This window comes from Balaenoptera borealis (genome assembly GCF_965194805.1).
Source record: "Balaenoptera borealis genome assembly, chromosome: 1".
Taxonomy (NCBI): Eukaryota; Metazoa; Chordata; class Mammalia; order Artiodactyla; family Balaenopteridae; genus Balaenoptera; species Balaenoptera borealis.
Genome location: NC_138860.1, coordinates 154,996,125 through 155,010,365, shown reverse-complemented (window position 1 = coordinate 155,010,365; position 14,241 = coordinate 154,996,125). Strand labels below are relative to the sequence as shown.

Below are 14,241 nucleotides of genomic sequence, written 5' to 3'. Positions count from 1 at the left end.
GTCCCTCTGACAGGCTGAAACCAGCTTCCCCTGACCCCACGCTCCTGGCTCCTCCGCAGTGGACGCCCGCCCGCCCCTTCCCGGGCAGGGAAGCAGGGGTGGCTCTGCCCGCCAGGAACAGAGTGGCTCCGGAAGTCCAGGCCTCAGAGCTCAGCGTCAGGACAGTAGAGCGCCTGCACCCGCAGTCCTGCCAAGGGCTCTGGGGACATGCTTCACTTCTCAGCCCGCTTCTGCTCCTCCATGCCCCAGACCTTCCTTTCCTGGGCATGTCCACCACCTGCTTCCACCATACAGCCCGGCCCCCCCGCCACCCACACAGCCCACCCCAAGAGGCTCACAGCCTGGGAGTGTCCATGAGTGCTGGGGTTCCAGCACTGACTTCACACTCCAGGCAGAAGGCATGGAACGTCTGCTTCCCAATGATCTCGAAGCCGGGTGCCCGGGATCCTGCCCTTGGAGGCAACTCAGCGATGGGGCAGTAGGAGAGGAGTGAGAGCCTGGGCTCTGGAGTCGGACAGAGCCGGGTGTGAATTTTGCTTCACCTCTTCCTAGCTGTGCTCCCTTGAGCTGGACGCCCTGAGCCTCAGCTCTAAAATGGGTGGTCCTTGGGCAGGGAGCAGGCACAGCGCTTGGTGCAGGATAGGCTTCGGGATACAGGAGCTGCTGCTCCGTCCCTCTCCAGCCCAAGACTCCATATGATCCCACCGCTTCCCTGTTCTAATGCCCTCCTTGGCTCCCCAGAACCTGTAGAATCAACCCCCCCCTCCTGCTCCACCTTTTGGTAGTGCGGGCCTTCCCCATGGCTGCCAAATCTACCTTTGAATTTCTTATCTTGTAAGCACTTGAGAGAAGCTGCAACAATACCCTCTGCAGTCTCACACTGCCTTTCCCCAGGCTGCAGCTTTCACCAGGAGCACCTTTCCCACTACCTCCCACTTCTCCACATATTTATGCCACTTAAGGTCTGCAGGGCCTTCCATGATGTCTTCCATAGCCATTTAGCCAGTCACTGCTTTACTTGACCATGCAGCTTCACGGAGTACCCACTTGGTGCCAGGCCCCGAGCTAGGCCCTGGGCACAGAGAAAAGAGCCAGAGCAGCCATGCTCTTGGGTAGCTCTGGTGTGCTGGCCCAGGGCATGAGCTTCACCCCTGGCATCTGAGCAGGAGCAGGAGATCTGCCAGGGAGAGGAGCACCAGGGAAGGCACAGCTTGGGGCAGCTGGCAGGGGCTCCCAGTGGGTCCACTTCTCTCCTCTGCACGCGTGTCCACCCAGTCTTCATCCCTTCCCAACTCACCGACGTGGACTTCCCTGGTTAAGCTTAGAGTTTAGACTCCAAGTCACAGGCCAGATGCCAAGGCCACTGGTGACCACTTAGGCAGGAGGGCCCACCGCAAGTAAGGGTGACCAGCTCCCACTTGCCCACCTTTAAGCCAAGGAACTCAACATTACCCAAGGGAGAGGGAAGAGTCAGTTATATCCGTATTGGAGTGTTGTTTCTGTTACTTCTCTAGCTTTAAGACCTTAATCTATTTAAGCCTCAGTTTCTTCTTTTGGAAAATAGGGATAAAGGAGATAATATAGAACAATGGTCCTGAAACGCTAGCATGCATCCCCTGGAGGGCTTGTTAAAACAAACTACTGTGTCCCAGCCCCACAAATCCTGATCTGGCAGGTCTGGGGTAAATAATTTGCATTTCTCACCCGCTCCCAAGTGATGGCTAGTCCACAGCCCGTGCAGCCCTTAATGGCACTGATACAGAAAACACAGGCCAACACTGTCATAGTTGCTGTTACGGTGTCACATGACAAGTGTCTGATGCTCTCACCCACCTGCCCTCCTTGGGGCAGAACCCTGGTTTGTCTCTTTCCTCCTGACTTGGCCTATATTACCTGGCCGCGCTCTGGGCAACAGACACTCTCCCAGCCCCTGAGTCCCTGCCTGTAGACCCGACAGCCGAGGTCGTTAAAATCGAGCCATTATAAACCTGACGGTACCCATAAGGCCCCAAGATGGACAGTCATTTCAGCAGCTTGACTCCAGAAGTGCAGAGGAGCCGGGCCTGGGGTGCGGGGAGCCCAGGGACGAGTGGCCAGCTCGGGCCCATGACGACCCTCCCTGGGCACTCACCGACGTTCTTCCTGGGCTCTGTGGTCACGCCTGGGCGGGGCCACAACCCAGACCCCTGCTCTTAAGATCTGTCAGGGAGCCACGTTACTTCTCAAACTAAAAAGTCACACCGGCTGTGCATGTGAGCGTGCGTGCTCGCTTTGTGAGCCCTTATTATGCACCTGATGCAACACATATATCACATTTGCACTCCGATATAACCACCGTTCTGATCCCTGTTTTAGAGATGAGGACACTCAGAGAAATCTTCAGCATCACCTCCCCAAACATGAAATCTCGGCACACCTCAGGGTCCTGCACCCCAAATCTGACAGCACTGCCCTCACAGAGTGCCTGGCTGACCTTGGCAGCTGCATCCCCCTCTGGGCCTTCTTCTCTTTTTTGGCCAAATAAGTGCTGGACCGTGCTCCTGAAGAGCTCATCCATGACACAGAGCGATGAGTGCCATGATCCCGGCAGCGCACAGGCTGAACCCTGACCCTCTGTGGGGCACCGCTGGTCACAGGGGCACTTGGAGAATGGAGGTGGCGTTGCAGCTTTTCTCATCAGAGCAAAACCTTTATTCTGGGAAGCTATGAAACCCCCGTGGATGTTTATTTAGAATTTTCAAAAGGAAATAGACTCCGTTTTTGTTCAGAAAAACATGACCCCAAAATGTCTATAATGAAAGGTGATTAAAGCCACCATTAAACTTGTAAGTCTCTCTACCTCAAAGGCCAGGCGGAAGACTGTGTCCTCGGGGCTCAGAGATGGGCGAGGCCTGCCTCCGTGCTACCCTTCAGGGAGTCCGAAGATTTGGCTCCAGGGCCTGCGGCTCTGGTTTCTGGGTTTTATTACTCGAGGTGAATGTGTGTGAGAGTGGGTGTTGCCTTGTGTGTCTGTGAGTCAGAGTGTGGGTGGGTCTGTGTGAGCACACGTGTCTGTGATACCTATGCGTGTGCTTGCGCGGGCTGTGTGTGCCCTGCATGAGAGTGTCTGGTGTGTCGGACTTCGTGCTGGGTGTGTGTAGGGTGATGTGGATCCTGGGAGCCTGCGTGGAGACTTTGGAAGGTTGTGAAGCTCTGTGTGGGTGACAGGCCTCTTCGGGGGTTTGCTGTGGCTTTGTGGGGGGCTGTGGGAGTTGGGAATGTGTTACAGAGCTGACTGGGACCTGATTAGGATGCTAAAGAAATACAAGAAACATATGATCCTCTTATGACCCCAGAGCTGAGGTTTGGGTTGATTAAAAAAGCAACAGTTGGAAAGCAGACCATCAAATGAGACCATTTCTGATCCACTTTTTGCTTTAAAAAGAAACAAGGCCCAAATGACAGTGCAATTGATGGGAAAGTTCTGGCTTTCACAGAGGACATCTCTGTCAAGGGAGAAAGAGCTCAGACCTAGTCCTGGAGTCAGGCACTGCCCCTGTCTCTCAGCCCAGCAGCCCTCACACATGGCCTCACATGGCTTTGGGGTGATGCCATGATGTGCTGGAAAGGGCAGGGGCCTTCGTGCCACATAGATCCAGGTTCAAGTCCCAGCTCTGTCGTTCACTCAGTATGTGACTTTGGGCAGGTATATTTGTTCTCTGCCTTAGTTTCCTATCTGTAGGCTGGGCAAGGATATCATCTTACAGGGTTATTAAGGGAATGAAAGACCCAGTGTGTGTACAGCACAGTTTCTGGAACATAGTAGGCATTTAATAAATTGATTCTCACTCACTGAGCCAGTTATTCTCTTTTTTTCCCCCACCCTCTCCGTGACTCTCCCCAGTCCATCCTCTGCCTTGCTCTGTGTCCCAGGAGTCTGACGTTATGGACTGCGTCACCTGGGCTCCCTTGTCCCATGGCTTCAGTTTGTGTTCAGCCAATGGAAGACTCCAGCAAGAAACGGAGGGCTGGGGTTGGAGGCTGGGGTATTCACTGCTTCCCTCCCTGTCAGGCAGCCCCTCTCCCATGGCTATAACTCTCACTAGTACCTCCCTTGAGGGGACAGGGATGCTAAAGTCTTGTCCCTCAAGACTTCACTATACCATGTTGGTTCCTCTACACCTGCCCACACCTCTGTAAATAGACCTTCATTAAATTCCCAACAATTAACCCTCTGGTTGAGCCATCTGTTTCCTGTAGGGAACCTAATGGACACACTCACTCATCACTTATCCTGGTTTGATCTAGTACTTTATCCCTGTAAGGAGCTGCAGAAGAGTTAGAGATTAATTCAGTGGCTGTGTATGAGCTCAGATTGTCATGCTTGGGATCCAGCTTCTCATTTTGCCAGTGGGAGAAAAAGAGGCCCAAAGTAGAACAGGACAAAGTCATATCACAGAGAAAGAGAGTGACCAGATGGGATGAGAACTTAGGCCTCTTATCTCCTCAACCCCATGGACCCATTGATAATAGCTTCAGTCTTTTATTAGAAACCGTGTGTGTATTACTGCTTACTTGTGTCATGAGCCTAGTCTCTGATAATATTGCAAATTATTTAGGGCAGAAATCTTGACACATATTCTAAACATCCCCAAGGCCTCACAGTGCTCTCTTCATGTAGTAGACACTCAATATAGGATTTATTTAATTAACAAACATTTCTGAGTATTGTATAGTAATAGCTATCATTTGTTGAGAGCTTCCTATGGGTCAAACATTAAGTTAACTATTTTATATGCATGTTCTCATCTAATTCTCATTTTATAGACAAGAAATCTGAAACATAGAGAAGTAAACTAACCTTCCTGAAATCCTGGAGTTAGTAAGTGGCAGACCTGGGGCTCTCCTAAGAACTCTGCTCCCCCATGTCCTTATGATGTGTCAAGGTCTGTGTCAGATGTGAGGGTTCAAGGGCTTAACAGACATGACCTCTATTCTCAGGGAGCTCATGACTGACTGGGGGAGATGTGTGTGAATAGATATTCTGGGAACACACAAACCCAAACACACAGCCTGATATCTGACAAGATGAAAAAATAAGGCCAGATGCTGGATCCCTCCCCCAAACTGAGCCTTGGAGATGCCACAGATTCAGCAAGATATGGATTGTTTTTAAATGATAAAAACTGTGAGGACCCCCTGGGGATGTAGAAGGTGGTAGGGTCCTGGAGGTGTGAGTGGTGGGTAGAATACTGCAGCAGGGGAGTGCAGGAGCCACGGACAGGGGGCAGGCTGGGGAGAGGATTACGTGGCATCCTTGAGTCTCCCTCACATTGTCCTTGATGGGTCACTGCCTTTCCTGTTGCCATTGCAGGATAGAAAACACCAGTGACAGTGATAATAACACGTACAGGGGATGGCTTGGCCCCTGAGCACTCCATCTCCCTGGCCCCTGCCAGTCCTCACTCTGAGGTGTAGATGATTGCACCTGAGGAAGACAGTTAATGGACCAGAAGGATCAAGAATTTAAAATAAACATAGTAAGTGTCCCCAGAGAGATAAAGTGGGATATAGGGAGCATGGGGGCAGGTTTAAGTAGTTGTTAGAGGAGAAACAAGGGGAGATCCTAGATATGAGAGAGTTTATCACCAAAAATCTTCTGAAGGACCTTCTAAAGCACATATTTGGGAAGAAAGATATTGAACCCAGAAGGAAGAAGTGTGATGAAAAAAATGCTGGAAAAAGGAAAGTAAATATGAAGATAAATTTATACACTGACTGTATCAAATGATAATAGTATAATGTTAAGAATTATTACCAATTTGGGGGTAAAATAGCAAGGTAGAACACATATTCTGTATAGTAATATAATTTAAGAAGGGAGGAAGAGTGATTTAATTGGAAGCATTCTGAAGTCTTTCTGTAGTTGGAGGGGAGGGAAAAATACTTTAAAAATTTTTTTGAAATTTTAGTTTTTTAAAAGTATGCATATTAAAAAGTTAAGGGTAGCTAGTAAAAAAAAAAAATAGAAATAAAATTATAACTTATTAACCAGTAAAGAAGAAAACAAATTAAAGAAAAACCTTGATTAATTCAAAAGAAGACAGAAAGAGAATATTAAAAAAGAAGCAGAGGAGGGGACTTCCGTGGTGGTCCAGTGGTTAAGACTTCACATTCCAATGCAAGGGGTGTGGGTTCGATCCCTGGTCGGGGAAGCTAAGATCCCACATGCCTCATGGCCAAAAAACCAAAACATAAAAACAGAAGCAATATTGTATCAAACTCAATAAAGACTTTAAAAATGGTCCACATCAAAAAAAAACTTAAAAAAAAAAGCAGAGGAGAAACATGGAAAGCAGGAAGCAGAAAATAATGTGGTAGACATAAATCCAAATATACCAGGAACCCCATAAATGTAAATGAACTAAAATCTCCAGTTAAAAGGTAAGGATTTTCATATTGGGTAAAAATGAAAAAATCAATTCTCTGCCCTTACCCTGGCTATGTGCTATTTACCCAAGACACCCATAAAACATATGGACTCAGAAATACCAAAAATAAAGGGTATTAAAAAGATATTGTGAACATAAATAAGATTGATGAATGATCCCTGAATTGCCAAATCAAGCAATATTTATTAATAACACATTGTGACCAGTTATGTTTATTTCATTAATGCAAAGATGATGTAGCATTTTGAAATCTACTAACTCAATCTAAAATATTAGCAAATTAAAAGAAAAAGCAAGGGACTGCCCCCATGGCACAGTGGTTAAGAATCTGCCTGACAATGCGGGGCACGTGGGTTTGATCCCTGCTCCGGGAAGATCCCACATGCCGCGGAGCAACTAAGTCCATGCACCACAACTACTGAGCCTGCGCTCTAGAGCCGGTGAGCCACAACTACTGAGCCCACACGCCTAGAGCCTGTGCCCCTCAACAAGAGAAGCCACCGCAATGAGAAGCCCACACACCACAATGAAGAGTAGCCCCCGCTCAACTCAACTAGAGAAAGCCTGTGTGCAGCGACGAAGTCCCAATGCAGCCAAAAAATAAATAAATTAATTATAAAAAAGAAAAAGAAAAACAATTATCTCAATGGATTTAGGAAAAGCATTTGGTAAAATTTTGTACCTATTTATGATAAGACTCTCAGTAAACTATTATTGTACAGGGTATTTCTTAACCGAAAAATGATTTCTACCAGGAATTAGTCAAGAATGTCTGCTCTTGCTGCTTCTATTCGACATTGTACTAGAATTCATAGCCAAAATAGTAAGGCAAGACAAAGAATAAAAACCAGATGATTATGATTATGATTATGATAGAATATAATGATCTATACAGGAATCTAGAGCATCTGCAGACAAACTATTAAAATGAACAGGAGCTCAGCAAATTTGCTGAATATAAATAAGATCAATATACAAAAATCAGTTGTGTTCTTATATGCCACAGCAAAGTATTAAAAATGAAATTTTAAAAAAGCTGCATTTATAATGTGAACTGAAAACATAAGGTACTTAGGAATAAATCTAACAAAAGATGTAAGAGATGTTTAGGGTGATAATTATGAAACTTTATTTTAAGGTATTAAAGAAAATCAAAATAAATGGAGAGACATGGAAACAAGGGCCCAGTGATGGATGAATGGATAAATAAAAAGTAGTCTATGTATATACATAGTCAGCCACTTAAAAAAAAAGAAATGTTGCCATTGTGACAACATGGATGGCATTATGCTAAGTGAAATAAGTCAGACGGAGAAGACAAATACTGTATGATCTCATCTATATGTGTAGTCTAAACAAAACAAAAACAAACTCAGAAATACAGAGAACAGATTGGTGCTTACCAGGGGGTGGGGACTGGGGGGATGCCATGGGTGAAGGGAGTTAAAAGAGACAAACTTCTAGTTATAAAACAAATAAGTTATGGGGATGTAATGTACATCATGGTGACTATAGTTAATAATACTATATTGCAGGCTTCCCTGGTGGCACAGTGGTTGAGAATCTGCCTGCCAATGCAGGGGACACGGGTTCGAGCCCTGGTCTGGGAAGATCCCACATGCCGCGGAGCAACTGGGCCCGTGAGCCACAACTACTGAGCCTGTGCGTCTGGAGCCTGTGCTCCGCAACAAGAGAGGCCGCGATAGTGAGAGGCCTGCGCACTGCGATGAAGAGTGGCCCCTGCTCGCCGCAACTAGAGAAAGTCCTCACACAGAAACGAAGACCCAACACAGCCAATAAATAAATAAATTAATTAATTAATTAAAAAAAATACTATATCGCATATTTGAAAGTTGCTAAGAGAATAGATCTTAAAAGTTTTCACTGCAAGAAAAAAATTTTTTTTGTAACTATGTATGTAGACTGATGTTAACTAGACTTATTGTGGTGATCATTTCACAATGTGTACAAATACCGAATCATTGTACCTGAAAGTAATATAATGTTATATGTCAATTATATCTCAATTTGAAAAAAAAAGATGTTTGGAAGAACAAAATGTAAAGCAAACAAATAAACCACCCCCAAAGCCCCCAAATTTTTATTTAAAAATATTAAATAAGATAAATAAATGAAGAGACATATTAATGGATAGGAAGAGTCAATGCTATAAAAATATCAGTTTTCTCTAAATTAATAATACATTTATTGAAATTAAAATCAAAGTCTCAACATCGTGTGTGTGTGTGTGTATAATTTTTAAAAAGGTCATTCTAAAATGTATATGGAAAGTTAAGATTTAGTAACAGTTAAACAATTGAAGAAAAAGGATAAGGCAGTTAAATTTTCCCTAGCAAAAAGTAAGACATTTTAAAACCTTAGTAATTAAGACATTGTGTACATCTGGAATAGATATGATTGTGTAAATCAGCATTTTTCTCCTTCTCCTAGAAACCATCCAAAAGCAACAAAAAGAATCAAAAAGCAAACTCTACTTTTGGCAAAACTTGAGGACAGGTATTATCCAAGACTCCCAAATATGTGTAAGAACAGTCCAAAGAAGCTGCGATTAGGAAGAAAATAAATAGGAGGAAATGAAGAGAAAGCAGCTCAGAGAAAGATTTCTTTGATGAGTTAGCTAGGGAAACATATTTTCCCTAAAGGTAAGGGGTATATCCAGAGAGAGAAAAACTATATTTCCTGTTTTCCAAAACAGGTGCAATGACTGGAGTGAAATGGGCTAAAGGGAAAAGCCTTCTTGGATCTGATTTGGTTGAGAAAAGCTGAGGATCCAGGGCTACCTAAAGATTCATAAGGATAAACCCCTTTGTGGAAGCATTTTGTTTCTGTGGCAGCAGAGAAGACTTCTTGTGAAAACCAGCCACGCTGGAATTCTATCTTGCTACCCCTTTTTTTCCCTGACCAAAGCATCTTTCTGTTAATGGAAAGTCCAGGGAAGCTGAATCCAACTCATTTAGTGCTAACAAGGATCTTTAGTGCTATTATAAGGAGTAATAACAAGAATCTAACAAAGCATCAATACAAAGATACTAAGAGAAAAATACTCAGAAAAGTTTATTAAAGGGCAAAGACTTCTCCCCAGAGAAAGGTTGCCAAAGAGCTGATGAAAATTGTGACCAAACATCATGGATTTCAAAAATCTTAATAAAGCAATTGTTTCTATGAAGTACAACAACAAAGCAAAGATGAAAGAATGCAGGGAAGAAAGAACAAGGTCATAGGAGAAAATAATACGTGAGCTGGCAAAATTCAAGAAAGGAGTAGAAGAAAAAAAAAAGGTCATTCAGAAATGAAGACGGCTTAGAAAGAGCACAAAGGAGAATGGACATTGAAAAAAGCACAGTGACCCAGAGAATAAAGAAGAGAAAAGCAAACAAAATGAAACAGAAAAAAAGATATTTAAAAAAAGGATTTGAGAGAAAATGATTAATATAGAAAATAGATAATGAAGATTCAACTTATGTACTTTTGGAGTCCCCAAAGCAAGCAACCAAAATAATAGCACCTAATAAATATTTAAAGGTTTAATTCAAGAAAACTTTTCATGAAATAAAGTTGACTTGATTCTACATATTTATCCAGAATGATAATACCAAGACATAGCTTAGTAAGTTTATTCTAGTTTAAAGATAAAGAATATTTTGGCAACCCAGGGTCATGCATAAGAGGGAAAAAGATCAGAATAGACTCAGGCTAAATCAAGTTAACTTTTTTTTTTTGCATTCAGAATCATTATTTTTTTTAACATCTTTATTGGAGTATAATTGCTTTACAATGTTGTGTTAGTTTCTGCTGTACTACAAAGTGAATCAGCTATATGTATACATATATCCCTGTATCCCCTCCCTCTTGCATCTCACTCCCACCCTCCCTATCCCACCCCTCTAGGTGGTCACAAAGCACCGAACTGATCTCCCTGTGCGATGTAGCTGCTTCCCACTAGCTATCTATTTTACATTTGGTAGTGTATATATGTCCATGCCACTCTCTCACTTCGTCCCAGCTTACCCTTCCCCCTCCCCGTGTCCTCAAGTCCATTCTCTACATCTGCGTCTTTATTCCTGTCCTGCCCCTAGCTTCATCAGACCTTTTTTTTTTTTTTAGATTCCATATATATGTGTTAGCATACGGTATTTGTTTTTCTCTTTCTGACTTACTTCACTCTGTATGACAGACTCTAGGTCCATCCACCTCACTACAAATAACTCAGTTTCGCTTCTTTTTATGGCTGAGTAATATTCCATTGTATATATGTGCCACATCTTCTTTATCCATTCATCTGTTGATGGACACTTAGGTTGCTTCCATGTCCTAGCTATCGTAAATAGTGCTGCAATGCACATTGTGGTACATGACTCTTTTTGAATTATGGTTTTCTCAGGGTATATGCCCAGTAGTGGGATTGCTGTATTGTATGGTAGTTCTATTTTTAGCTTTTTTTTTTTTTTAATTTTTTTATTTTTAGCTTTTTAAAGAACCTCCATACTGTTCTCCATAGTGGCTGTATCAATTTACATTCCCACTAACAGTGCAAGAGGGTTCCCTTTTCTCCACACCCTCTCCAGCATTTATTGTTTGTAGTAAATCAAGTTAACTTTTAATGTTATCAGACAGTGGAATAACATCTGCAAGAAAGAAAATAACAGCTTCAAAGAAAGAAAATGAAACCTAAGAATTTTTATATCCATCCCAACTGAACTTCAATTATTAACCCTTTAATTTTAAAGGCTATAGACAAACAAATGTGCATGATTTCAGGATGATCAATCAATAGTAAATTAGGAAAATTACAGCAAAAAGACTACAAAACTAAAAACTGTGAAGATTAGGCTGAAGAACAAAATACATTGCATTCTAAAAATACAGAAATGACACAACTGATATAAACTGTGTGAGGAATAGGAGTAAAAAGGTTGGAGCTAGAGTATTTGCTGTTTGTCTCAACTTTTATAACAGACAGTAAAAGCATATATTTTGAAGCTGACAAATCGAATGAAGTATATGCATATTTAATTGCACAGAGTATACACTAAAATTATAATAGTATTGACAGAAATTGAGGGGTGGAGGAGAGGAGGGAAAAGTGGAAGAAAGCAGCACACTAATTTTTACCATTGTTCATAGGAGACAACTAGTAGATGCTATTTAAAGAAATAAAGAACCAAAGGAGTTATATAAAGTTATAAGTGTAACTGCTAATACAAAAATAAATTTTTTTTCTAGCTATCAGAATAACTTCACACACACAAAATAAAGCAAAGAGATCACATAGTAAAGAACTTGAGAATAACTTCAATATTGAACAATGTGCAGAAACCAAGACTAAACATATTGGTCATATCAATTAGTGAACAGGCCAAAGTCATCTATTAAAAGAAAAAGATTTTCAGATTAAATCACAAAAAAAAGAATTCTATGCAGTGTAAGAGAGGCACATCTAAAGCAAAGTCATTCAGAGAGGCTGAAAATAAAAGTTTTGGCAAAAATGTATCAGTCAAATGCAGGCACAAAGAAAGTAGACATAATCAGAAACCAAGGACTTCAGGCCAAAAAGCATTAAATGAGTCAAAGACAAGCAAATGATCATGTAAACTTTGCAATGTACAATGAACATATTTATTAGTTATCTATGGGTGCATATCAAATTACCCTAAAACTTAGCAGTTTAAAACAATAAGCATTTATTACCACATAGAATTTCTGAAGATTGGGAAATCTGGAGCAGCTTTGCTGGGTGGTTCTGGCTGAGAGTCTCTGAAGAAGCCGCAGTCAAACTGTTGGCCCAGGGCTGCAGGCAGCTGAAGGCTTCCCCGGTACTGGCAGATCCACTTCCAAGCTCATTCACCTGGCTGTTGGCAGGAAGCTTCAGTTCCTCATCACGTGGGCCTGTTCAAACGTGGCAGCTGGCTTCCACATAGCAAACGACAAGGGGATGAAGCGGGGGTGGACAGAGGGGGTGCGGGCTGGGGGAAGAAAGAGAGAGAGAGAGAGAGCCCAAGGTGAAAGTCATGGTATCTTTCATAACCTATTCTCAGAAGTGACGTGTATCATCACTTCTGCCGTATTCTGTTGGTCATGAAGTCCAACCCTGGTATACAGTGGGAGGGGACTACACAAGCATATGAATACCAGGAAGTGTTGTCCATAACAGTTAGGAAGATCTATCTATGCACAAGATAATGTTAGCATCAACATTCATAAAACTGAAACTATAGGGGACATGAGGAGAAATAACTATAAATACACCAGTAATGGGAGATTTAATGTAGCAATGTTAGGACATGATGAGGCAAGTGGATAAGAAATAATTAAGGATAGAGAAGACTAAATATTATTTTTAAATGTATATTCTAAAATAGATAATCCACCTATTTTTTTCAATTGCCCATTAAATATTCATTAAAATTAATATTAAGCCACAAAGAAAACCTTGAAAAATTGCAAGAAGTAAAAATAGTTTGAACAATATTCTCTGGTTACAAGAAGTTTAAATTAGAAATTTAATTCTAAAATGAGCAAACAAAGGGTCCCTCTACCTAGAAATTAAATCAGACAACAACAACAATAACAAAGCCTTAGGTCAAAGAGAAAAAAAACCCCAAATTGTAGAATATTTAGAAATTTAATTTTGATAAAAACACTACATGCCAGAGCCCATGGCATACAGCTGGTGAGGCTCCCAGGCCAGTGCTGCTTATAAATGAGTGGGTAAGTCAGATAGAAGCCACATTTTCTAATACCTAAACGTTACAGGCAATAAAGTGATATTTTGGCCTCCATCTGTGTTACTTTCAATTAGTTCAGAATTTGGGCAAAGAAAATTATTATTTGGTGGGCTTCCCCAAGACCCCAATACCACTAGATGATGCAATGGGACGAAAGAAAAAAAATAGAGGTGTAAAAGCTGGAAAATAGAGGTGTAAAAGCTGGAAAAAATAGAGGTGTAAAAACATGTCAAGATATCACTATTTGCAGATGATTGTAGTTCTGGAAAATCTAAAGAAACTGCTGAAAAACTGTTACCAAGAGTAAGAGGATTTAGTAAGATGGATATGTAAAGTTAGTAAGCAAGAATCATTTACTTTCATGTATAAATATAACCATTAAGGAGATACACTGAATGAAAAGATCTCATTTACAAGGAGATTACATTACAATACAATTGTATTGCATTGTAATTCAATTACAATTGTCATTACAATAACAACAGCAACAACAACCAAATCAACTACTTTGTAATGAAGTTAACATGTAGGAGCAAGACCTGTACAAAGAAAATGTTGAAACACTTTCAAGGAAACAAAGAAGACTTTTGAATAAATGCAAAGACCATGCTTTTAGCTAGGAAGACTCATCATCATAAAGACGTCAATTTTCTCGAAATTAATTTCTAAATTTAATGCCATCCCAATGAAATACCAACAGTCTTTTTTAAAAAACCAAACGAACTGATTCCAAAGTTCATGTGAAAAAATAAAGAAACAAAATACTCAGGAAAACTCTGAAAAGAAGAGTAATATCAAGGGACTAATTCTACCAGATATTAAAATATATTAAAAGTCTCAGTAACTGAAATAGTGAGGAACGGATGGATGAATAGCAAGACAAGCCAATCAAGCATAATAGAAAGTCCAGAAATAGAAGTGAATATACATATGGGAGTTTAGTACTTGAAAAAACTGGCCTCCAAAATCAGTGGGGGAAATGATTAACTATTCAATACATGTAGTTGGGGTCACTGGTTGGCCATGTGGAAAAAATATAAAGTTAGGTTCATACCTTGCACCAT

At 41.6% G+C, this 14,241-nt stretch overlaps 1 protein-coding gene across 12 annotated transcripts in view; it reads left to right on the top strand.

The window, feature by feature from the left end:
• The window catches only part of LOC309618222 (uncharacterized protein), a 221,892-nt gene that overhangs the window by 132,344 nt on the left and 75,307 nt on the right, over positions 1 to 14,241 (top strand). For 5 of the 12 annotated variants that reach the window (XR_014238354.1, XM_082371654.1, XM_082371656.1 and 2 more), the window contains one exon: positions 5,354 to 10,885. The exons of 6 other annotated variants lie outside the window; for them this stretch is intronic. Coding sequence is in view for 4 of the 6 variants with exons in the window: in XM_082371661.1 (XP_082227787.1) it covers positions 5,354 to 5,371 (18 nt within the window). In the remaining 2 variants the exon portion in view is untranslated. One more of the 12 variants, XM_082371660.1, reaches the window with a different exon arrangement.